Here is a 27,567-nt window from a genome sequence, read left to right as displayed (position 1 = left end):
GAACAGAAGAGTACAATTTCATGCATCACTAGGGTTCCTTCTGTACTATGTTCTATGTCTGATGTCCCCCGCCTTCAGGTGCCCCAGTCTAATACGGAACAGAAGCAGGTAAATCTCTTTCCATGGTGTGGTATAGGGAGTACTCTAATACATGTGTGCTTAAGGCGCTGCGCTATCTGTATTGATGTCCTTAAAACATCTAGGAATCACTGACCAGATGATTCTGAGATCAAACAGGACCAGTGCAAATAAACTTAATGTATTACTTTATTTGTCAAAGTGCCTCAAGCTGGCTGTAGAAGCATATTAAGGAGCTGAATCATTACAGCTATTTATCTTCTCATTTAACCACCAACTCTTTTTTTTCTCATAGGAAACAGAAAGTATAACTTACCATATATTAGTCAATAAAAAGAAGAACATCCTTTTCCTTCTTTGTCCTGGAAGGTTTCCCTAAACTTTAAATGTAATGCTAATAGGACTTACCACTGCTATGGACATTCAGATATATCTATCACCCATTCCTAGGTGGCTAAAAGATTTTAATATACATAACTGTTCTTGAAGCTTGATTACATAGCTAATGGTACGATGTCAGAGTCAAAGATGCAGTGGCCACGTTCTCGGCTAACTTACATTCCTTGCCTTAGGACTAATTACAGTAAAACCAAACCAATAAGGATATTTTAAAAAACAAACTAACAAACTTCTCTAGGCAGTGATAGAGACCCTAACACTCTTACATCTAAGACACTGATAATCTAGACTCTAGATTCTATATGCCATTCTTGAAGGAAATACCATAGAAAAGGAAGAAAATTGACAATAAAACTTAAACACCTACATAAGACAGATATTCAATATGCATACACCTCAAGTGTCGTACAAGTGGCTCATTTGGAAGTATTGATTTTTCAAGCATTCAAGCACAGAGACTTGGTTTGAGATCCACCATTTATTGCCTCAATGATCTGGAGCAAGATCCTTGCCCCTGGAGCCTCTATTCCATCAGCCATCCAATGGAGATTAAGGACCCTCCTTACAGGTGGTGGTGAAGGTTAAATGAGACAATGGAAGTGAAAGCCCAAGAGTGTTAGTAAACGTCAGTTACTGCCATTGCCACCAGCTTGTTATATAGTAACAACTGATCCTAAATTATGTTTTCCTAACCTAGATTCCACAGAATAGACAGTAGGACACTTCTGGCGTTTGGTCCTGATCTAACAAGGCATGCTCTTAGCTTATGTTAAAGCAAAGATGAACCCCATTTATTTACATATTACTTACCCTGGTGGGGATAACAAACCATGTTGAGTTCCCACTCTGTGCAGTATGTTGAATGCGGCCATAGGTGAAACAGGTGATACAGCCATGGTCCCCACCCTCCAGGTACTCACAGTATAGCAGAGCAGCCCACAGGTAAATAAGTAGCTGATACAAGCAAATCACATACCACTGGGGTAGGGGGATGCTATTTTTTGGTGTTGGCACTTTAAATATTTTATAGAAGAATTTTGTCATTCTGGTGTTTGGAAGACTTCTTTAAATGGATAAAATATTTTAAAATTCAATCAAAAAACACTTAGCCAGTCCTTCATTCAGAAAACAATTCATTAAATGTGCATTCATAATGAGAATATTTTCCTTGAGTGATTACAATGAGGATTCAAAGAATCATATTTACAATTTTATTTCAAGTTTATCTCCTACGTGATAGAAACTTGAAAACCAATTAATCAATTTAGTTCCATTATCCAAATGCTTACATTTAAGACATGCAAATTGCTCAAACAATATACTGCTGAGTTTGGATCCAGGGCAGGGGGCTGTAATTAATATGTGCTTATTTTAGAACGTACAAATTTATATGTACATATTACAAATACTTCTGTGACAGTCAAATTATGGGATCAAAGGGAACAAAGGTCAAAATGGAGGTGGCTGAGTTTTTACCATTTTCACAGAGAATGGCTATTGTGGTTATACAATCTTATTAGAATGACGTCCGAGAGGATTAGAAATGAGAGCGCTTTGTTACCTGCCGAGAGGAGAGCTAAAGCTACTACTACATTACCCAGTGGCCTGGTTCAGACAGAGACAACATATGAGCTACACTGACCCCTGGAACATAAACTTGAGTTAGACGTAAAAGGGCATCCGAACGAATTGAAAACTGGGTTATGCTTGGGGACGTGTAAAAGGAATACTGCTTCAGACTGAAGCTCCCACAAAGAGAGAACTACCTCAAAGCATCCTTTCAGCATTGCTTTTCTTCATTTGATCTGTTACAAATTATGGGCCTTTACCTACTGATAACTTAAGCTAAATGTTCCTCAAGTACAGTCACTGATACTGCTTATAATAAACAGTTTGGATAAGGAAAAGGATACCCCCCAGGAAAGCCACTTGAAATATCCACTCACCTCTGCAGGGAGCATCTGCTTGGTATTATACAAAGAGCGACAGATTTTCAAAACTTCATTCCCCAGTCCTTCCTTGTTCTCCATTGTACACCTGGTTAGCATCACTGTAGCTAGTCTCACCCACGGGTTATGAGTTGTGCTGGTTCTAAGAGAGGAAAATGCAACGCACTGGAAATGATTAAAACTATGACAATTGTGATAAGAAATTTTAAAATAGAAAAGAAATCCAACTTTTCGAACTAAAATGCTTTTGGCAAATTGTAACCATAATCTAGATGATGTGTTCCTTCCAGTCTATCTTGTAGAAAAGGTAACATCTTACGGAGGAAAAGGAGCTGCCTGTGATATCAACAAGAGCCCAGTAGCATGGAGGCAGTGGGTGGATGCTGACGAGCACAGGCTGCTTTGAAGCCAGAGAACTCGGGCTCACATTCTGGCTCCCTGACTTACTACTTGGGTGACTCAGGGAGGTGGTTACTTAAATACTCTCAGCCTAGTTGTATGGTTTTGAGGAAGCCACTCAATCTTCCTGGGTTTCAGTTTTTTTCATCATGAGAAGGCAATTTAATGTTTCTCTTGCAGGGTTGTTTCATTTAATAAATGATGTTTGTAATTGTGAAGTATAACTCTTAATAACAGGTACATCTTACTATTTACTACCTAAATACAGGCTTTTGTTCATCATGTGATTATGGACATGACTCTGACTATGATTCTGGGGTCAGGCAGGACTAAGTGACAATAAGGGCAGGGCACAACAGAGGTCAGCTTGGGAGCACAGACTGAGGAAGAACACACACGCACATGGAGATCACACACTTTGCCCTTCACATAGTTTCTTATTTCTGAAACAGAAAAGCATGCAAAAGTTTGCCTTTTGTTTCCCTTCTCTGGATGCCACTACTCCATGTTTCATAAAAACATCACAATTCACATTTCAAGAGACAAGTTAAAGGTACAGTCATTCTATGGCTCCAAGAACAGGGTACTGATTTTACTTATAATATTTTTAAATAATTTTACTATTCATTAAGAGTCTGTTGTCTCATTAGCACAGCTCTAGATTCTAGACACTAAACCCCAAAGGATGGTCCTTCCCTTGAAAAGAATTTCAATCCTCACCCCCTGAGAAAAACGTCAAGTGCAGCAGTGACAAGGGGACTCACAATACCAGCCTTTGGCAAAGTCTTTGGGTCTCAGCTCAAACTAACAACCTGCGAGGACAAAGTACTCTGCTTATTTCAAGGTAGAAACAAAGCCCTGAGAGCGTCTGGTTGATGGAGGAATCTTACACTCAGGACTCACCTTCTACCTCCCTCTTTCCAAGCCTGAATTCAGCTCTCCGGGGTATCTCTCTAACAGGCTGTCTCATTGCAGTAGAAACCCTGGTCTGCCAGCGCAATGTGCCCTGAAGGGCAATGTGGCTTTGACAACACGTATCAAAATGTATTTTTCACTAGCCAGTTGTGATACACTGGGTGAAAACTATCAATCTTCCATAAGTACAGGCCTATTATACTTTCCATGCATTTTCCTACAAGAGACTAAAACTAAAAAACCAAAGTTGATACTAGTAAATTAGCAGTCATGTGGATCAAGGAAATTTCTTAGTTTTTAACTTTATTGTGTTGACTGCAACATTCAGTCATTATCACACTATCCTTCCCTCCTTCTCACCTTTCCCTCTCTCTCTCCCTTTTTTTTTTTTTTTTTTTTGTTATTTTGGAAGTGCTGAAGTCATACATTGGATCCTCTGGAAGAAAAAAGGTACTCAGAAGTACTTTTAAGAACCTGATTTTACGGTATCCCATGATACATTCTCCTGTGCTATTCACCAATTTGAGCCAGGAAAGAAGTAGAAACAGACAACTTTATTTGCTTATCCTCTAGTTTCTCTCTTAGGTAGAGGAGACACGGCAGATAAGAGGGATTAAGCAGACTGGTAATGTTTGTTCTGATTCTAACAATTTCATAAAGGAGGTTTGTCAAACATAGGTTAGCAATTTACAGATTTCATTTCATATGTGACTACAAAAATAAGCATATACCTTTAAAAATTAAGATTTTTTGGTCTACAAATGCATTAAATGTTTTAAATGCAATAAATGTTTTCAGTGACACTGATTTTGCTTCTTGTGGGAGTGATCTGAAATGGTCAGTGTTCTAAAAGTAAAAGAAACTGTAAAAGCACAGTTAACTTATCTACTAGGTGTCATCTTTTGAATTAGAAAAATTCTGTTTAGACTGAGAGATCCATTTTGAGGGTATGAAGAAATCTACAATTCAACCCTAATGATTTCCTAAAAAAGTAAAGCATTACGACAATCTAATTACTGGGTCCCACATCCACTTCACATTATCATCACCTAGGAGTTTGTTTAGAAACTGATTCCCAGTACAGCGAGTTGGATTCAGTAAGTCAAGCGTGGGACTTTGTTTTTAACAAGCTTTCCTAGGTCCTGAAGCAGCTCTGCCAAGATAGCTGGGAACCATATGGAAATGCTGTTTCAACACACTGTCACAAGTCAAACTGAACATTTTATGATTTGAGAGCCTGTACTGTCAAGCTTCAAATAGTGAAGGTGAGAACCTATTCTTAAAAGCTACATGTCAGCATGCCATCTCTGCCATAAACGATAGAGATCTAAGAAATGTTTTTTTCCTTTCTGAAAACACTTGGTTAAAAAACAAAACAAAAACACCACTCTCCTTGGCTTGCTTCAGAAGTTCCTAACAGGCTCATCCTAGGGTTAAGGTAGAGTCTTTTCCAGATGTTCTGTAGCAGTCTTAAACTGCTCAGAGAAGAACTTATTTCAGGAAAACATGCTTCTTTAACTTCTGAGGTGCAGAGATGTGCACCAGCCCAGGGTACAAAAGTGCTTGCAGGCTGTGGGAAGAACAGGATGAGCCCTGGAGGAAACAGGCATTTGGAACAGAGGCGCAGGTGCCTCTATTTTTTGCCCACAAGGAGTAGCAGTTCATGACAGACAGCATATGTGCTCAGAGGAAATCTGGGCACTTCTTCCAAAGGAATCCTTGGCTGATGGCACAAAGATTGCATGAGCACTCCATGCAACTATGAGTGGCAGCTGCAAACTCAGCATGACATGGAGGAAACAACACAGGCTGTGAAAGCAGCCAGTACTTGGTTAGAATTCTGCCTCCTCCACTTATTAGCTATGTGATGCCTGAAGTTACCTTCTGAGCTTCAATTCCCTCTATAAAACTAGATAACATCATCTTCCCATATAGGTTTATGTGGATTGATAATATATGCAAATTTCATATAACATTGTGTGTTCTCAATAAATGGGAATTATCAATTTATTCCATATGGATTCTCAAGTTAGCCCTGTAAGCTGTGTTAAGAGAGAGTCAAAAAATTTCCTGGTGAAAATACTGGAACAAAGTTATTTTGTTGACATCATATCTCAGATGTTGTTATTAAGCATCGTCTGATGTTTATGAATAAAATATTTGGATTTAGGGACAAGGAGAAATGAAAAGAAACTGCAATATTTCAAAAAAACAATTTTAATTTCCTCTATAGGCTAATATTGATTTTATACATTTCTTTTATTGGCTCTTTTGAATGTACTGAATTTTTAAAACTAAAGTCCAGACAAAAAAAATCTAATTTTATGTTAATACTTACACATGTTCACATTTCATAGGTGGCCAAGCTTGCAAGAGCAAAACCAAGTGCTGAAATTCAACCTCTTGGTGACTTGATTCCAGGAGTTCGATGAAGAGACAGTAGCGGTTCTCTTCATTCTCAACATCAGTTATGTCCACCTGGAAGTGGAAATACACACTTCAAACTGGTGGCAAAGGCTACTGAACTGGTTTATATCAGTTCAAATCAGGGGCCGGCCAGGTGGCACAGGAGGTTAAGTGGACACGTTCCACTGCGGCCGCCCGGGTTCTCCGGTTCGGATCCTGGGCACGCACCGATGCACTGCTTGGCAAGCCATGCTGTGGCAGCGTCCCATATAAAGTGGAGGAAGATGGGTACGGATGTTAGCCCAGGGCCAGTCTTCCTCAGCAGAAAGAAAAGAGGAGGATTGGCAGATGTTAGCACAGGGCTGATCTTCTTCACAAAAAAAAAAAAAAAAGAATTCAAATCAGATTATTTTGATTAAACACTTGAAAATTTTTACAATGTGTGGAACAAAGATTCAACAACATCCCCCCATTATCCACCCCACTCCTCTCCCCCCACCAAAGACCTTCAAAAGCTCTATGCCTTACCTAATTTCAAACATTTATGTTATGTTATGTTTGGAACAAAGCACAGGAAGGTTCTTAACGTTCTTTACCGAAATAAATTCAAACAAGTAGATTTTCACAGAACTGGCTTATTGGTATTTAATATATGTCATGTTAAAATGCTGAATTGTTTTATGTGAAATTGTAATAGTTCACCATACTCAACTATAGCTGAATTTTAAGGTTAAATTATCCTAAATGCATTTCTAATTTTCATTTTAGTATTATTATTGCTAAATCTTCTTGTTTAAAAAATTTCTCTACTTCGAAACTAAAGATTTTACTAAAGTGCATTTGTCACATGACTTTTGCTATAAATCAAAATAAAGTAAAATATCCTTTATTCACTTCTCCACTTCTAATGTAAAAGAAGTCTCAGTTAAATAAAGGATACTCATTTTTCCTCTCATTGAATAACTGAATGAGATGAGGCAGTCCTAAACAAATCATATCTCCAACCTCTGTGGGTGAAAATGTTCGCTATTTTAAGTTAAAAAGCAGTTTTAAATACAAAAGTAAGCCAAAAATCTGATTCTCCTGCTTCCTAGCCTCTCTTAATACAGATTCTCTCTATTTGGGTACATAAGCCTCAGATGATGATACCTTGAAAGGATAATGAGAAAGGATGGTTACCTATATATTTGCTAAACTGTCTGTACTAATGCATGTTTCCAAACATTTAATTTAATGGCCATTCTGTCTCTGATCCCAAGTAGCCATTTGAAAAAGTCAGACCACGAATTCTGCATTTTCACAAGAACCGACATGTAATAATGAAATTACTGGTAATTACTACGGGAAGTCCTGCTCACACAGTGACCAGTCAGATCCTTCAAAACCTGCCTTAAGGCCCTATGCCGTTCTCCTATGGAATAATAACCACAAAGCATTTTATAGTTTTTAAAATAATTTTGTAATACAGTGAGTCAGCTGACCTTTACAACAGCGTTGTGTGGAGAACAGCACTGGTGTTATTAACTTCACGACGTAGATGAGGCAACAGGCTTACCTGTCCTGGTAACATGGCTAGCAAGCAGCAGAGCCAATATATAATTATAATCAGATCAGGATGTTCTGAAACTAGAGGACTCAATAAGCTAGATAAGCTTTGAATTATTTAAATTGGTGGCCTAATTGGGAGTCTGGCAATATTTTCTCACCTAATTTACAAAGAAATGTTAAAAAAGATCTCACACTCAAGACATCCATCTGTTACCACCTGACCTCACAGCTTCAACTCCTCTCCTACCTCAGGGCCTCTGAGGCGCTCTTTGTGCCCATCATGCACCCTGCTACCTCAGGAACTTGGATCTCTTTCCTCTGCCTGCACCTTCTTTCTTCAGATATCTGTATGGCTCATTCCCTCATTTCCTTCAAATTTCTCTAATGTCACCTTCTCAGAGAACACACTGCCTACCTGCCCTACCTAAAGTAGCATCCCCCACCCCTGTCTATCTCCCTCACCTTGTTTTGTCTTCCTTCTTAGCACTTACACGAATATGACATATTACATATTGTTTATTGCCTTTCTTCTTCTATAAGAATGGAAGCTCCTTGAAAACAGAGGTTTTATTTTTAAACCTGGTTTATCCCCACTACTTAAAATAATGCCTGATATGGAGTAAATGCACAGAGCTTATTGAGTGAATGAGTGAGCTAAGAATGATATACAAATGAATGAATGAAGATAATTCATCATTTATAAAATATTTCACCACAGAATAATATCAAATATCCATGGAGTTGCCTCAAATTTTTGGCTGTTCTTTTTTTATTGGCAATAGACATAAGGTTTAAAAAGAAGATGCCACGGGGGGCCGGCCTGGTGGCGCAAGTGGTTAAGTGCGCACGCTCTGCTGTGGCGGCCTGAGGTTCGCTGGTTCAGATCCTGGGCACGCACCGACGCACTGCTTGTTAAGCCATGCTGTGGCGGCGTCTCATATAAAGTGGAGGAAGATGGGCACGGATGTTAGCCCAGGGCCAGTCTTCCTCAGCAAAAAAAGAGGAGGATTGGCAGATGTTAGCATAGGGCTGATCTCCTCACAAAAAAAAAAAAAAAAGATGCCACCAAGAAGGAAATCATTAAAAAAGACCCAGAGGTAGCATGTTTATTGATGTTATGTCTTAACCAATGATGCCTGTGGTTAGCTATGTGATTTCAGTTAAGTCCCTCTCTTTGAGTCTCATTTTCCTTATCTGAAAAATGGCCTCCCTAAATCCCTGAAGTCTCAGAAGTTCTGAGGAGGTGCCTGGAGGTCTGCAGAGGGGAAAAGGGTTAGGGAATGGCTGCTCTTTTCTTTCTGAGTTATAATCTATATAAGTAGAAAAGGTTTTGTGTTTAAAAAAATATTTAAAAACAATTGAATGATATGTCTCTAATGTTCCTAGCAGTGTTAATATTCCAGTTTCTATAATTAACTGTAGCATAATAAACAAGTTTCTCCTTCATATGAAATGCAGAATCTATATGAGTTATCTGATAGATACCATGAAAAGGAAGAGATTAGGAAAAAGTGATTTATATTCTCAACATCATTTAATTTTTTTCTTTTCAGAAACTATAAAGCTTATAAATTGTTAGGACATGAATTGTATCACAGGGAAGGAAAGAGAAAAGAAACTATAAATTAAACCTTTATATGTTTGTGTTTATATTAGTGTACAAATAATAGTTTCTACTTTTAAAATGTGTTTCATCATAAATTTCTTTGTATAACAGCTTTTGCACATGTAAACAGACTTTTTAAGAGTGTGTCTTTGTCAGGTAATATTTTCTTCTGAATGTTCACCAATCATTTCAATTATTAGTAATTTACTTTTCAGAGCATTGACTCTCATGTTTAAAATACAAATGTCAAAAATATAGTAACTTACACAATTATCCATTTTATCATAAAGGATTTCAAATTGTTAAGTTACTCAGCTCTTAAGAAAACAGTTTTAATTTCTCTACCACTGTAGCCACATATGCTTTACCTTACATGAGAGAAGAAAAAGGGCCTAAAAATGAACTTGAGTACATGTATTTTTAACACATGATAAAGAATACTTTGCTGTATAATCACTACATACTTTGATATACAAGTGCTAATCTAGGATTTGTGACCAAATATTAAAATATCTAAATTTACCAAGATAATCTAAGTTTATCTTGTTCATCATGGTCTATAAGGCTTTAAAGTAATATCTGGTAACCAAAACTCAAATGAATTTTTGTATAAAGAAAGATAAACATATGCAAGGGACTTCCAGCCTGGACAAAATCACTTTGATCCATTTTTCCCTACTTCTCTCTGCTAAACACAACTGTAAACTACGGAAATAATGACAGAGACAAACAAAGGAGAACTCTTATAACTAGTAAAAAGAAAGCAAACTAGTTTGGGACCCCAGGACTGGAGGAGCAGCACAGTAGCAGGGTGTCTTGCATCCCCTCACCCAACAGAAGGACACCGAGACCCAGTGCTTCCTCACTCCTGACCTACAAAGAGAAGACAGCCCAGGTAAGGTCATTTTTCATCAGAGTTCCAGAAGGAAAGGAGAAAGAAGGTGGAGCTGAAAGAGTATTTTAAGAAATAATATCTACAAACTTCCCAAATTTGGTGGAAGATACAAACCTACAGATTCAAGAAGCTGAGATAACCCCAAACAAGGTGAGCCCAAATAAATCTATGCCAAGACGCACCATAATTAAACTCCGAAAACTAGACAAAGAAGAAGTCTTGAAAGCAGCCAGAGAGATCAACACATTACCTACAGGGAGAACAACAATTTGACTAACTGGATTTCTCATCTGAGACCATGGAGGCCAGAAAGAAGTGGCACAATATTTTTCAAATGTTAAAAGAACTGTCAACTGCAAATTCTATATACAGCAAAACTATCCTTTAGGAAAAAGGAGGAAATAAAAACATTCCCAGATAAGGAAAACTAAAAGAATCTGTCACTAACAGTTCTCATCTTAAAGACTTGCTAAAAAGGAAGTTCTTCAAACAGAAAGGAAATGATAAAAGAAGGAACTATGGAGCATCAAAAGGAAGAACAAAGAATGGACAGAGCAGAAATATGAGTAAATACAACAGACTATCCTTTTTCATGTGAGTTTTCTAAATTATATTTGATGATTAGAACAAACATGAAAACACCAACTGATACTCAAGGCAATAATATTTAAAAGTGGGAAAGTAAAGAGACCCAAATGGAAGTGATGTTTCCACATTACACTCCAAGGAAAGGATGTCCACTCCTACTACTCTTATTCAGCATCATACTAGAAGTTCCAGCCACTGCAATCAGACAAGAAAAAGAAATAAAAGGCATACAGATTGAAAAGAAAAAAATAAAGTAGTATTTGCAGATAACACGGCTGTCTACACAGAAAATTCCAAGAAATCTATTTTATAAAAACCCCTAAACCCTAAACCTAGAACTAATGAATGAGTGAGCAAAGTCACAAGATACAAAATCAACACACAAAAATCAATCACATTTCTATACACTAATAATGACCATGTGAAAACTGACAATAAAAAAAATACCATTTATAACTGCCTCAAAGAAAATGAAATTTTTACATGTGCAGAATCTATAGCATAAAAATTATAAAACGCTGATAAAAAAATCAAACAAGTTCTAAATAAATGAAGAGATACACAATGTTCATAGATGGAAAGACTCAACATAGTAAAGATGTCAACTCTCCCTAAACTGATCTATAGATTTAATGCAATGCTTATTAAAATCTTAGCAAGGTTTTTTCTGGATTTAGACAAGCTTTTATAAAATGTATATGGAAAAACACAGGCCCTAGAATAGCTAAAACAACCTTGACAAAGAAGAATAAACTGGGAGGAATAACTGCTCGATATCAAGACATTATTTAACTAAAGTAAGAAAGATAGTGTGGTATTGGTAGACAAAAATCAGTGGTCTAGAATAGAGAACTCAGAAATGAATATGCCCAACCAATGTCTGATCAAGGGCAAAAGCATTTTAATGGAGGACAGATAGCGTTTTCAACAAATGGTGCTGGAAGAATTAGATATACACAGGCAAAAAGAAAGAAAGAAGGAAATCTCAACCTAAATCTCACATTTTACACAAAAATTACTCAAGGGGGATAAGAGATTTAAATGTATTAAATGTAAAATGATAAAGATTTAGGGAAAAAAAATTAAGAGAAAACCTTGGGCTTGGGCTAGGCAACGTGCCTCAGCTCATGAGACTTGCTTGAAATGTGAGGGATTCATGAAGAATTGTCTCGCAACAGTTTTTTGAGATGTTTATAACTTATCGCATTGGGAAAGAGTCCAGAACTAGCCTGTCTTACTGCCAAACTCTGTTCTTTGGAAAAGAGTATTAAACGAAGGTTCCCAAACATGGCTTTCTAGATGATGAAAGAGTTAATACTTCTTCCTTTGAAGAGTAATATTTACTTTAAAATTTAAGACACACTAAGCTAAAAAAGGTTTACACTCATATTTACTAAGCCCCCATAAACAGTGACTTATGAGTTATTTTCACATACACTATTTTATGTATTCTTTTATTGTTTATTTTAGCCCTTATAATGAATTCTGTTTATTAGTTCTGGTCATTTTCAGTATTTTTCTTGGGTTTTCTAGAAATTGGAATGATAAAATCTACAAAAAATGGTAATTTTGACTTTTTAAAAGTTACAGCTTCTCTTGTTTCTTGTCTTACTACATTGACTAGAATGCTAAAAAGTAATAATGATACTGGGTGCTCTTGTTTTGTTCTTAATTTTAATGAAAATGTCTCCAAATTTTCAGTGTTGAAAAAGTCAGCTGTAATTAAATCCTAGTGGTCAGCAGAGAACATGGAGCATAGCAAATGATCAACATACATTTCTTGCATAAATACTATTACAAAAATAATGATATCTACTTACTTTTTAGAAGATGGTTTTGGCCTGATATATTTTTCTATCACAATTAGTAATACTGTTCATTAATGGTTAAAAAAATTAACCTTATATTGAAGAAAATCACTATGTCATAAATCTGACAATTATCTGAAAAAGAAAATTAGGGAGGGAAGTATTGCTCTGAGACGATAAAAGTTAAAGCAAATGGGTCTCAGAGGCTTAGAGAAGTTGTGAGAGCATGTGATTCGTATTAATATCATGGGAATTTAAATTCCCTCAAATACTTGAAAACAAGGCACCTGGCTGAGCGTGAATGTGGACCTAGGAAAGAATCAGATTCTCTCTTTTCTATGAAGTAGTGCAGTCCACATGAAAATATTTATTCCCAGCACCTATTTCATTAAAAGCATGTGAAGTACAAAGAACTGACATAAGTGCCCAAACAGTGACAATGTGAAACAATCATGGAACCTATTTTAACAGAGGACAAATTAACTGTCAGTGGCTATAGAATGCTCCAATACGCCTCACTCAAGAGACTGCAAAATAAATGATCAAGGGCAATTTGATTAAATACGCAGCTTTCAAAATAGTGCTGATAAAGTCAAAGTAACACAGAAAAATGTCTATTTTGGAGACATTACTGGACGTTTTTGAGGCTTAATTTCTTCTTCTATAGGATGACGATAACACATATTCATAAGATGGTTGTGAAAAATAAGAGAATGTGAATAAAATAGCTAGCAAAGAGACTGGTACATGGTAGGCACAGAAATGATAGATATTATTTATATTATCAACTACATAATATGCTATACGTAAAAAAGCAGAAAACTGGATGTTTGCTATGATTTCTTCTAATAAGAATTATGTGTACAGACTAGACAGGACAGAAAAAGAAAACGAAGAAATACGGCTGTTTGAGGATAACTGAATCGTGGGTTAACTTGTATCTCTTTCTAAAATCTCATTTATTTGTGCAATAAACACAGTATCTGAAGTGACTCTTAAGCACTGCCTTCCACAGATCAGTGAAAATAAACTTGAGAGAAACTGCCATTTTTTTTTTACTACACTTTGTTTTATTCTGTCTTTTTCCTCAGTGAAAAAGAAAGTAACATCTTTTAATACATCTATCCCTTCCCCAGTGAGCAGGGGGTAAAAAGGTCCAATATTTTCCAGGTACCATATAGTTAGTGACAATTCCATATAGACACTACTAACCAAACATCACAGGATTTTAAAGGGCAAAATTCAAATGTGACTCAAACATAAGAATATCTCTTTCCCTTTTGTCTCTGAAAGCGATGTTTCTCTCTCGTTGAATTAGGTGACTTGAGCTCTTGCTGTAAGTCAATTTGTCAAGTAGCTGCAGTCTCCTTATCAGACATAGAGTCACTGTCCTTGAAAAAGTAGACTGAATAACCTATTCTCAGATGAGAATAGCTTTACTGTTAAATTTCTCTGTGGCTGCTGAAAGTATCTTAAATTGATACAAATATCTTAAATTGAGGCACATCTCCTGAAATCTGCATTTTCCTACAGGCATTGACAGTAGCTTATTTTATCTTCAGATATTTGTGAATATGATACAGACATTAATGCATATAAAAGTACTTTATGAATAGAAAATAATTACCAACATGTATAATTGATAGTAGTAATATTAATCACTATACTCCTATCTTCCACGCAAGTTGATGAGCTGTTAGACTGGTTCTAAGGGAGTCATATGATGACACCTGATTTAAAGTTGAAAAGTAACTGTGCAATTCCTTTCATGAACACAATAAAGTCAGACTGAACTGTCTCTGTGTGCAGAGCTTCAAAATACAAAACAAAAAACCAAAAATCCCTACTTCAATAGATCTATAGAAATATAAAAAGGCAACAGAGTTGATCTCTAGAACACTAGACTCCTGTCTGTTAAAGTTACTCCTTTTATAAGGGTTCAGGTGGCCAATGCTGCCCGTTATGTCCCCTGGATCTAACCAAGATCTCCGGTGAAGGGAAGTCAAATTCTTAGAAGACCAAAAAGTCATAAACTGTTGGGCTAGCTGTTGGATATAATCATAAGCTTTAGACTACCCCACCGATCTAAGCAGTATTTAGACCAGAGCCTGGCACACAGTAAGTACTCAATAAACAGTATTATTACTATTAATTATAGTAATTTATTATTATTAGACAAAGAAACTATAATCAGAACATAAATTATGATCATGTACATTTCTATTTATGGGTTTTATTAAATAGAAAATATAAAATTGTGGAAATAGCACTAAAGTTTAAATATTAAAAGTAGGGTAGCTACTTTCTGGTAGATGTTCCCATTTGTCTGGCAGAGAACTAAAGAATAAACGTAGCTATCGAGAGAATTTTAGCAGTACTTGATCTTGCATTGCCTGTAATAAAGGCAAAAAGTGTTGTTGAGATAGCCTGAAGGTTCAAACAACCTTCCTTAGCCCATGCAAAGGGGAGAACATCTACCATAGGAAGAGTGTCCTGATGAGGAATAAAAATGAGAGATTGAATTCTTGCCTGCCTTTGCCTCCAGGTCTGGTGATGAGCACAAACTTTTAGTCTCTGCTTCTCTCCTAAGGCATTTTTGGAAAATGAGTGCCTATTTGTGAATTGCTCAAGAACAAATGGTTCTCAATTGCCATAAAAAGTCTCTCCTAGGGCGTAGCAAACACACCCTTAGGATGAAGGGAACCCAATGAAAGAACGATAATTTACGTTCCCAAGGGGTTTCCAGATGTCTGGAAGTCGTACGTGTGGGCACATGAAATAAACATGTGTAAACATACAGAAGAGGCTAGCAACTGCCATTCTGAGCCATGTTTTACAACATTCTACTTATTTTATTATATCTCTAACCACAGAAATTATACAATAAAACATCCCATAATCATTCCCCATAAGTGCTGTTGTAACTTCAACACATAATACATATTTTCATATGGCTAAATATAATATTTTATGGAACATTTTTAAAATGAGACATACGATTGGGGAAAATACTTTATGTTAAAATAAGCGGAGGAAAGATTTTGTCTTACAAATTTTTTCTCTAGGACAAATAACTAATCATGCCATATGAGCCCCTATGAATACATGAATGTTTGCTTTAAAGAGCTGCTATTGAAGCTGATTTTTTAAGGCCCAACTTTGTTTTTTAGTTAAAATTGATGAAGTATTAATAGAATCATTCATGGAGCTGCAAATCTTTTCACTGCAGTGTATCATTCAGTGTATGCCACTTAATAGCTCTACGACCATTTAAAAATACCTCCCTGAGCCTTAGCGTTTTTGTATGTAAAAATAAGGTAATAATATCTAACCTACTGGGTTACTTTGAGAATAATATAACATAATATAATATATAACAGTACACAATACAATATAATACACAGAGACAAACACACCTTTGTAGGTATCTAACACTGAGTTAACGCTGAGCTACTATGATGGCTACTAGTATTGGTAGTTCACTATTATACATCATCCTGCCACATTTCAGCACTGAGATACTGTATAGATATCTTAACTACTCCGAGACTATTTCCTCACGCGTTGAATGGAGTGATAAGATCACCTACGTCAGAAGGTTATTATGAGGTTTAAAGATCCCCCCCCTCAAAGCCCCAGTAGATAGTTGTATGTCATAGTTGCACATCCTTCTAGTTGCTGTATGTGGGACACGGCCTCAGCATGGCCGGAGAAGCGGTGCATCGGTGCGCACCCGGGATCCGAACCCGGGCCGCCAGCAGCAGAGCGCGCGCACTTAACTGCTAAGCCACGGGGCCGGCCCTATGAGGTTTAAATGATATGATACACAAAGTCTAATGTTCAGTCCATAGAAGGCCCTAAAAAACACAAAAACCAATAGTACATGTAGCATCTTCTCAGCTTAAGTGAAAAGGGATTTTTGCTGTAATATTCAGAGTTTTTATTTTCACTCTTTTTTATTCCAGTTAGAAGTTATCCAAAGAGACATCTGCATAGCAGAAGAAAATGGTGGCCATTGCGTTATGAGGCCTCCTATACATTCTATATACAGGATATCTATATATCCTCCAAAACAAAAAGAACAACAAGAATAACTGAAACTACATAAAATCCATACATTCAGCAAAATTATAGGCCAAGACTGTTCAAACTTCAAAATATCATATGTATGAAAGAAACAACATCAAATGATCTCTCACATTCCATGTAAATGTTTCACATATTTTAAAAGTAGATATAAAATTGAAATAAACAAAAACAGGGCAAACCATACAAACAGAAATAAAATGAACCTAACTGTACTATAAGTGAATAAGATAACCACACTGAAGGTGGTGTGTGTGTGTGTGTGTGTGAGAGAGAGAGAGAAAGTGAGAGAGAAGTAACCTTGAAAAAGAACATTTTTGAGTACTATTACTCTAAGGCCAAAGACAAAAAGAGCTCTACACAAATATTCTAGCTAGTAAGTGGGTTGGAATTTCCAAAACTACTTTATGTGTACTCTAGGATTAAGCAAATAAATAAATATATTGTGGTTAAGGAAAGTCAAGTTTCTCACTGACAGACAAAGGCGTTTACAAATAAGGAAAGAGAGAAGACTAGAATAAACTGTGTGGAACTGGATTGGAATTGGAGGTATCAACAGGAGCTCATGGTTTTTAAAGTGAATATAGATAGATATAGAAATAGATGTAGATACATGTATCTTCTCTCCCCTTACAGAATCTAGAAGCTATAACACAACTGTATCAATGAGTACATCTAGCACCCAAGTCTTGGTTTCTAAATACCATTCTTTATTAAAAGAATCAATGCTCCTTGAAGTCAATGGCTGAATACAGAGTTGGGCAGGAAAAGAGCAAGAGAAGTCTCGAACATCTTGTGGGTCAAACAATGATGGGTATATGTCAAAAGGATACAGGAGAAAACTTGAAGGGAACTCCCAATGGCCAAATCTGGGTTAATTTAAGCAAACAATAAAAATGATGATAGTAATGGATTACAACCATAGAACAAAATGAGAATCCCTGAGCTTGTAGTGATATAAATAAATAAATGAATAAATACATATAAGGGAAGAGAATAAATGATACAAAAAATAGCATTTGGCAAACAACACAGTGATAATTATCTCAGGCAATAATCATCAATGCATGCTAAAATGAGCAGGTGAAAGTATGGTGAGAAACAGAATGCTTACACAATCTCAAAGTACCTCCCCACAGATATTTATTAATTACAAAGGGGAAAATGATCATTCAAGGGAGAAGAAATATGGTTGACACCACCTCAATCAAGTGATCAAAGTTAACACTACCAGTAATAGAACAAATCAACACTGTATATCTCCTGATATAATGCACTGAGAAGGACACAACAACACTTCTGTGGTATTCTTACCAAAAATGCAAAACTTGAATACATGAACAAAAATTAGACAAAGTCAAATTCAGTGATATTTTATAAAATAATTGGCCAGTGCTTTTTAAAAAATGTCAAGGTCATAAAAGAAAAAAAAAAAAAAAAGAATGAAGGAACTGTTCCAGATTAAGGGCACGAAGGAGACATGACAATTAAGTGCAACATGTGACCTGGATTGGATACGGACCAGAAAAAAGACATTAGTGGGACAACTGACAAAATCTGAATTATCTGTAAACTAGATAATGGTATTGTATCAATGTTAGTTGTGGTTATCTGAGATGTTAGTATTTGATGAATCTGCATCAAGAGTATATAGAATTCTCTGTAGAATTTATGTAATTTTTTTTAAACTTGAAATTATTTCGAGGCCAGCCTGGTGGCACAGCGGTTAAGTGTGCGTGCTCCTCTGCGGCGGCCCAGGGTTTGCAGGTTCGGATCCCGGGGCGCGCACCGATGCACCGCTTGTCAAGCCATGCTGTGGCACCAGCCCATATAAAGTGGAGGAAGATGGGCATGGATGTTAGCCCAGGGCCAGTCTTCCTCAGCAAAAAGAGGAGGATTGGTGACAGATGTTAGCTCAGGGCTAACCTTCCTCATAAAAAAATAAATAAATAAAAATAAACTTGAAATTATTTCAAAATGAAAAATTAAAAAAAAATGAGAAGTTATCCCCGGCTACCTCATATTCCCAACCATCTCCTACATTCAAACACTTGTATTTTTCCTGCCTTCCCCCCAACCCCTTTTCCTTCAACTTTTCTCTCTAATCCACGAAAAGAATGAAGAGACAACACCGTTATGCAACATGTTAGGAGCATGACGGCCGAGGTTATCACACCTCTAAGCAAAAGGCACTTGGATATGATTTATTCCACTACAAACAAAGCCTACTTGGGCCTGAGCTGACCATGGGAGAAGGGTGCCCTAGGATGGAGTCGAACCAGTCGCTATCCAGTGACATTTACCACACTGAAGTGTATTTCCTAGGAAGTGGTTGCTGTGAAGTAAGACATAGAAAGCTACACAGTACGTCTGCTTGTGTGAAGGGGATAAACAGAGCCTCCCCCCATCTCATCACACCCCTCCAAAAGAAGTATTGTTCAGCATTAAAACATACTACTGGCAGCCCTGAACTTAGTGTCTGTCTCCACAAAACTGGTTTCTCCTCCTGTATCTCCTAGCTAGTTATGGAGCACCACTTCCTCCCTAGTAACTTAAGCAAAAATCAGAGGGGCACCAAACTTGCTTCCAACCCCCCACATCTAAAGCTGTCACCAAGTCCACTGGTATTAACTCCTTCAGCTCTCTTTCCTACCCTCTTTTATCATCACAGATGGTACCAAGTTTAGGCAACATGACCACTGCCTTTGTCCCCTAACTGGTACCCCTCCAGTCCACTGTTCATGCACAGATCACAAGGCTTCTCCTAAAACACAGATCTGATCACACTGCTTCTCGGCATCACGTGGCCTTAGCAACATCAAGGTTAAACCCAATAGGAAACTGGGGGCTCTCCACAGTCTGGCCTGCTCCTTTCCAGTTTCATCTCCTGGTGACTCTTGCCTTCACACCACACACCCAGCTGTGCTGAACTCAGTTCAAGCATCACTTCCTTAGAGCAGTCTTTCCTCACTGCCTCCGACTACATGCCCTCCCTCACACCCTACGCACTGTGCAGACTTCTACCACCTAAGCATTTAGAGCATTTACTTCTTTGTTTACATATCTATGTTCTCCACCAGATTGGACTCTACACACCAACAGGGTCCATTCATCTGGACTGGAGTGAGAGCTTTACATGTATTATCCTATTTAACCCTCACAACATTTATATATTATTTCCATTCTATAGATGAGGAAATGGAGGTTTTGAGAGGTTTAGTAACTTCTCCAAGGTCACAGAGCTAGTGAGTGGTGAAACTGGGATCTGAATGCAGGTCTGTGTGGTGAAGAGCCCAAACACTTGACTACTAATTGCTTTGTCTCTTTTTCTATCCCCAGAGTGTAGCACGGTGAATGGTGCATAATCTACGCTTGAAGAATCATTGATGAATATTTCACACAACATTCTGTTCAAACAACAGTTATTATTAGGCATAGCATTTTTCAGAATGTTTTAATTGAGCAGCAGTTAATATATACAGTGCTATGTACTGAAACAGTGAAAAATGCTAAGAGATGAAGCAATGCTTTCTGTTCTCTGAATCAAACTCCTGTTTTCTCAGGTCTAATCACATTCAATCTACGTAAAGTCACAGTAGAAAGAAGAAAAGACTAGCAGATGGGAAGAGGTGTGGTATAGGGCCAAGAAGACAAGCTTTGGGATCAGACAGAACTGAGTTTGAACCCCAGTTCTATCATTCACAAGCTGTGTAACCTTAAATAGGCACGTGATCTCATGTAAAACAGAGAATGGTAACTACTTTGCAAGGCTGTTCTAAAGATTAAATGCAGTAATGTGTACTCAGTACACATTCCACAGTCCCCTTTTCTTCCCCCAGTGATGCCAGGGACAAGAGGGTAAATCTTTAAAGGAAAGAACCCATTATTCATAAAGAGATAGCTCAAGGTCTTCAAATATTTGCAGAACCCAGTAATATGGATGCTCTCTCAACTTTAATCAACTTAGGAAAAAAGGCACATTGAGTTCTAACATTTCAGATCTCTCGCTCCTATCTGGACAGACATGCTTGTGACTTGTTTGCTTCCACATGAGAAGCAACTGGCTGGTCAGAAATCACTGTCAGCAAAGTACAGCAAATTCATATAAAACAATACCAAACCATAAGCACCAGGCCACTCTGTAAGGAAGCCTTTCCATTATTCCAAGCAAATCACTTTGCATATAAGTGGGAAACAGCCTCATCTAATCCTTCATCATTCATGGCAAGAACATCAGAGTGAAAGACAGGAGTCCTGGCCTTGCCATTTTAAAGGTGACCTTGGACAAGTTTTTAAAGTTTTAATATTCATTTATTCAAAAAATATTTACTGAGTGTAAGATCCCTGTTCTCATGGAATTTACATTCTAATGGAAGAAGAAAGACATCATATAATAAACAGATAGACAGATAGATAGAAGGATAGGTAAGAAGAAATTAGCAGATAGTGGTAAGTGATTAGAAGAGAATGAAAATGTTCATAAAATAGGTGGTGACTGACTGGTTAATTTAGGATGTAATCATTTTGGAAAAGTTGACATTTAAGCTAAAATCTAAGGAAGTAACGTCTCCTTTCTGTAACATCCATCCATATCTTTTTCTATAAGATGCAACTGCCAAACTGGGATGCTTTTGAAAGTCTCCTCCAGCTCTAGGAACCTGTGATTTCATGGCTATTAGGGATATATTATATGTGTGTGTGCAAATATATTTTCAACATCAAATATTATCCTATATTTGGTTGAGCAAATCATTTATGGCAGTGAGTCTTAGCTTTAAAGACATTTAAGGTAACAGTAAATTCTTTGTAAGAAACTAAATATAGCTTTGCATACTGAACTTCTTCTACTGTTCTTTGAGCTCTGACAAAGAAGTGCATATTTTGTTAATGTTTTTTGGAAAATGAAGCCAAACTGGCCTCTGATCAGAAGGGTTCATATGTCCTTGATGTTTCAAAATAGGCAAAACACATGAATTTGTAATGAGATTAGAAGTTGTCTTAAACTAATTCTTTCTGGTGATCACTTAGAACTACAAATTCAGACAAATTGAAATTTTAAAAGGTGAAACTCTAAGCCACATGTTCTTTTTTTACATAAAAACAGAAAAAAACCCTGAGGTGATGGGGTATGGAATTTTTTAACGAAACATCAGTATTCTGACCCATATTTTTCATGCACCAGTTAACCAGAAAATTATAAAACCTGAAAAACTCAGATAAATTGCACCAAGGGAATTAACACAATACATTCACCCCTCCCCTCCACTTTACGTCCTTCTCTCCCTTCCCTCCATCCCCCCTTCCATGCTGGGGCATATTTCTGGAATGGAAAAGAAGGCCTCTCAAGCTGTTGAAAAATGAGGGCCTCTGAATTTTTAATTCTGTTAACTAATCATTAGAAAACTAGAAATTGCTGTCTCTCTGAGAACCAGTGAGGTAGCAGGCTCCAAAGACTCGGTGTTTAATTTTGCAGGAGCTGGCTGGTTTCCCAGCAACACATTGATTTGTGGGGCCACTATTTTGGGCACCTCGAGGATAATTAAATATTAAGTCCCTCTTTGATGTATGCAAAGTCTGCCTAAGAGGATTACCAGACACAGCAATGGTAGCAGTCCCACATTTTCTGGTAATTGAACATTGCAATATCATTATCTATTCTTATCTTTACTCTATAAGAATCTGTCTCTATCCTTAATATTTCCTTTGAGAATGGAGAAGGGGATAGGGAGAAATGAAAATGAGAGCTCATGCAATCAACATTTTGGGGTCTTCTAGGTGTTTAGGATACGGAGATAAAGAAGATCAATTAATGTGTGTGGAGGAAATGACCGATGAGGCAAGCAAACCATCCTTTATCTCCTCTAGTTCAGGGTTCCACTTTACACGCCAAGTAACCAAGGCTCACAGTTTAAGAATCTTCTCCAAGATTATAAAACAACAGTGGAGGAAGGGTGGAGACGGCTGCATATGATTTGTCCAATGGCGCCCTGATCTTTCTACTGCTCTAGTGAAAGGTAACATAGCTTTTTACAAACAATAATGGAGATGATCTCAAATTTATACTATGGGCAGAGTTCTATAACATTCCAGAAATTATTGCTGTTTCCATTCTGAAGCCATAATTTGTCTGCATTCATTTTCCACGTAGCAAGCAGTTATTTACAATTATAAGACAGAGTTCCCCACCACATTCGCTTGCCATTCAAAATAGACTTGAATCAGCAATGCCAGGCTGACAAAGAATACTTAACTTTTAAAGGAGGAAGAGGAGACACTCACTGATTTAATTTATTTTTGGAGAAGACTATAAATGAATAGCATAATTAAGCTACTAGGGTAGTTTTCCTATTTCTATACCAAATACTTTAAGAAACTCAGATCATTAACTTCCAAGAACAGGGAAACTGTTCTTATACTGGGAAAAATAAAAGGGGGAGAAAATTAAGAGTGAGGGGGACATGATATGACCTCTACTAGTTAAGAGTTAAGACTGGGGCCGGCCCCGTGGCTTAGCGGTTAAGTGCGCGCGCTCCGCTGCCGGCAGCCTGGGTTCGGATCCCGGGTGCGCACCAACGCACCGCTCCTCCGGCCATGCTGAGGCCGTGTCCCACATACAGCAACTAGAAGGATGTGCAGCTATGACAGACAACTATCTACTGGGGCTTTGGGGGAAAAAATAAATAAATAAAATCTTTAAAAAAAAAAAAAAGAGTTAAGACACATCTGGGAGAGATGTCTCTAGAGTGCCTGGAAGAGTCTGCACCACCAGTGGAAACAGTGGTGAATGAGGAGCTACATGTGGACCTTGCAAACGGGAGAAAACAGTTGGCACTCAGTGAAATAAAGTCAAGTCAGTTTAGAAAAGTGCATGGAAAAGGAATCTGAACAAAGATTAAGCTGCCTTATATCCTGGTTTTGGAAAAAGTGCAGCTATAAAGAAATTAAAATCTCAGAAATATCCAGAAATCACATAAAAGTTCCAACTTGTTTTTTGAGTAATTCTAACACTGAAAAAAGCTCAAAAGAAGAAACAGTGGTTATACTTATATTATATCTGAAGCATTTAGGTCCAAATATCAAAGTGTACATTCTAGTCTTTCAACACGACAGATAAGATGGATGTTTTCCCCTTTTTCAGAATCTGAAGTTCCACGACGTGACCTAATTTAGAGCTGACCTCAGCAATGCCACATGAGCCTGCATGTTTGCTGAAAACAAGCAAACCTCTGACATCTACTACGCCAGGTACCTGGAGTGTATTTTATAGCCTATTGCATTTGTATTCACAGACTGCTCTTTAGAAAGGCTGTTAGTGGTTTCTTGATGTAATTTAAGGCAAAACGTTGAGACTAAGTATGTTGGTCAGGTCATAGTGCTTCAGAGGGAGTATTATTCAGATATTAGTAACTTTTAATACAATTCATTTCAGCAATTTGGCAAGATTAGAGAATCTCTATATGTCTATCTTTTTTGAATCTCAAATTCTCTGACCATGAAGAATAGATAATAATATTTACCCATTTATCTTATAGAGGGAAATAAGAATATATAAGATAATAATTATGAAGATGCTCTGAGATGAGTCTCAAGATATTCTTATTTGCTTCATTTTAAAAAAAGAAATTCATTGTTATTTAAATGTGTAATAAGGATATAAATACAAATTATAAAACAAAACTTTAAAATGAGAAGGTAAATCGAGTTGGAGTCAGACTGCCAGGAAATTCTCTTTTTGCAAATTAGATTATCTGGGAAGTCTTATTTTCTAACTTTTATTTTAGATGCTCTATTCTGCATGCTAACGCACTTGATTGAGGTTACTGACTCTTAGATACTATGTCTTTAGGAGGCATCAATATAGAATTTAAGCCAAACTTCAACAGCCACCACATTTCTTTCATTTAGGAATTATCATTCCTATTGATTCAATCAACAAGCATTTAAGTTCTGAGTATATGCACAGCATACTTAGAGGGATTCAAAAGACGGTAAGTACATCCTCCCGGGCTTCCAAGTTTTCATGGTAGTGGGGAGACAAAACTTTTAATAATAATAATAATAAAATAATTAAAGCTCAAATGTGTGGAATTCAAGATTCAACATTCAATTATGTTTGAAATGATCAGGAAAGGTTTCAGAGAGAAGATGGACTGGAAATGGATGGTATGGAGAAACTAAGATCCTGTGTGTCTGCTATGTTACGTCTACCTAGGTACAGAAGAGAGGGTATTTGAGTGCCTGGGCAGAGCACGAAAGAAATGAATTAGCTAAACTGCACACTGCATTTCCATTTAGATCTGTATTTCTCCAGAGAAGGGTGAGCCACCATAATTAACTGATACTGTGAAAAATCCTAACTATATCCTATGAAGAGAGAAGTGATACACACTTGGTAAGTAAGTGAGACATCATCTACTATGCATATGCATATTCAAACACATGGAAAAACAAAAACAAACTCTGGTGCACATATTTAACTACTAAATAGCTGGACTGATGAACATATTGGAACATTTCCATTAGCAAGCTGATTATTCACTTGAAAGTAGTTTAAAGTAATCAAGAAATGACCTCTCATTATTGTTAACAGGGAAAATATTCAACAAGTGAGATGCTCCCTTACCTGTCTCTGGGGCCAAGTGGCTTTGAGAATGGCTTCTGTTCTAAAGAACACGAGGAGCTTGCCATCCTCCTCATTCAGGTGAAATGACTGTTCCAAGATCTGCAGCACATCAATGCGGGGCCTCACGGGCAAGGCGTCATCAGCACAGAAAGGCCGCAGCCACTCCACTAGGTCCTCAGAGGAAACCAGCTCTTCCCTGCAGGCCAAAACCAAGGGTTAGGGAGAAACTCCTAAGTCTCTTCTTCTTCCAGTAATCAGATGTGGTGATTACCTAAACACTTGTTTGATGGGTCACTTTATTTTTTTCCTATTGAGAGGAAAAACTTAGGTTTTAAATGGCTTATAGCAATCCATATTAGGTATTTTATTTTTTTTTATTTTTATTTTTATTTTTTTTAAAGATTTTATTTATTTTATTTTTTGCCCCCAAAGCCCCAGTAGATAGTTGTATGCCATAGCTGCACACCCTTCTAGTTGCTGTATGTGGGACTCGGCCTCAGGATGGACAGAGAAGTGGTGCCTCGATACGCACCCGGGATCCGAACCCGGGCCGCCAGCATCGCAGTGCGCGCACTTAACCACCAAGCCACAGGGCCGGCCCAATATTAGGTATTTTAAAACTATGTAAAATGAATGTAATTTTAAAACACTATCATAGTAAAATGAGTTATATAAAGCAGATAAAAAATAATCATTTATCAAGATGTTCTTAGCTACTCTATTTCTTACACAAGTTTAATAAGTAGTCTGGCTTATTTTTATTAATGATGCTAATAGTGCCAGGCATCACTCTAGTAATTTTATATAAACTATTACTAGTTGATAATAACTATGCAAAGTAGATATTATAAACTCCATTTTACTTAAAAATTATTTTCTACTTTTACTGAGATATAATTGACATATAACATTGTATTAGTTTAAGGCGTACAACATAATTATTTGATATATGTATATATTGTAAAATGATTAACACAAGTTTAGTTAACATCCACCACCCGCCATAGTTAAAAATTTTTTTTTTTCTTGAGAACTGTTAAGATCTACTTTCTTAGTAACTTTCAGATATGCTCTACAGTATTGTTAACTACAGTCACCATGCTGTGCGTGTAAATCCCATCTTATAGATGAGGAAATAGGCTTCACAGAAGTGATAAGATATGCTCACAAACATCTATAATAGTGTAATATGACCCCAAAGCCCATGTTCTTTCTACCACTTTTCTCTGCGATAGATTTTCAACATGGAGTTAAGAGTATCAAATTTTGTACTACCCCAAAGATAAAATACAAATGCTTGGTTATTAAAGAAAGGTGAAGTCTAAAAGGTTTCAGAGAACAGAACATTGTGTACAACTTCTATCCAGTATTAGAGTCTCTTCTCTTGTCATCTCAAATGGACCATCTCAGGAAAACAACTTATTTGATGATGTCGTCAATGAATTACCATCGGTGACTGTTAAGTTCCTCATTTAGAAGCCTCACTCCCAAAAGGCCCTGGAGATCAAGCTAAAGCACTGAATTACACAGGTTTTGTTGTAACCAGATCCTTATGAGGTTTCCAGAAATAAACCATCTAGACCAAATTCCACGCCTTAACAAGACCAAAGAAATTTTTTAAAACTTCTGAGAAGAATAAAATTCTACAATATCACTGAGTATACCTCTTAGTATGCAATCCATAATATACCTACCAATACAATTTTATGGCAATTTGAATTAAAAAACAGAATTCATTATTTATACTTAGGAAAAAAAGAAATTACAAAATGTTGTGGACAACTGGATGAAGCATTTCCTAAATTTACAAAGTCATTTGTTAGTTTTACCTATCAGTGTCCTTTCTAATGAGTATCAGAAATGGCAAAATTGGGGTATAAAAAAGTAGAATGCCAGAAATATTTCCTGGACATATACTATGTGCAAAGTAAATAGACTATATTATATAGAAGAAAGAGCATTTTTTTGGAATCTGATGGACCCGTGAATCTTCGCCTCATCCTTTCCTAACAACTCTGGACAAAAATCATGAATGTCGTAGATAAAAGGGAACCCTCATACACTGCTGGTAGGAATGCAAACTGGTGCAGCCACTATGGAAAACAGTGTGGAGAGTTCTCAAAAAATTAAAAATAGAGATACCATTCAATCCAGCTATCCCACTACTGGGTATTTATCCAAAGAACATGAAATCAACAATACAAAGAGATTTATACACCCCTATGTTCACTGCAGCATTATTCACAATAGACAAGATGTGGAAGCAA

At 37.0% G+C, this 27,567-nt stretch overlaps 1 protein-coding gene across 2 annotated transcripts in view; it reads right to left on the bottom strand.

The window, feature by feature from the left end:
- NBAS (NBAS subunit of NRZ tethering complex) overlaps nucleotides 1–27,567 on the bottom strand; it is a 331,461-nt gene that overhangs the window by 16,061 nt on the left and 287,833 nt on the right. For both annotated transcript variants that reach the window (XM_087437126.1, XM_087437127.1), the window contains 3 exons: nucleotides 25,301–25,496; nucleotides 6,079–6,218; nucleotides 2,424–2,568 (listed from right to left, as the gene is read on the bottom strand). In XM_087437126.1, coding sequence (XP_087293252.1) covers nucleotides 2,424–2,568; nucleotides 6,079–6,218; nucleotides 25,301–25,496 — 481 coding nt within the window. The remainder of the gene's footprint in view (nucleotides 1–2,423; nucleotides 2,569–6,078; nucleotides 6,219–25,300; nucleotides 25,497–27,567) is intronic.

Source organism: Ceratotherium simum, chromosome 11 (genome assembly GCF_057802395.1).
Source record: "Ceratotherium simum simum isolate JZ-2026a chromosome 11, ASM5780239v1, whole genome shotgun sequence".
In the NCBI taxonomy this organism is placed as follows: Eukaryota; Metazoa; Chordata; class Mammalia; order Perissodactyla; family Rhinocerotidae; genus Ceratotherium; species Ceratotherium simum.
Note: the sequence above shows the minus strand (reverse complement) of the source record. Positions and strands in the feature narration are given on the sequence as shown.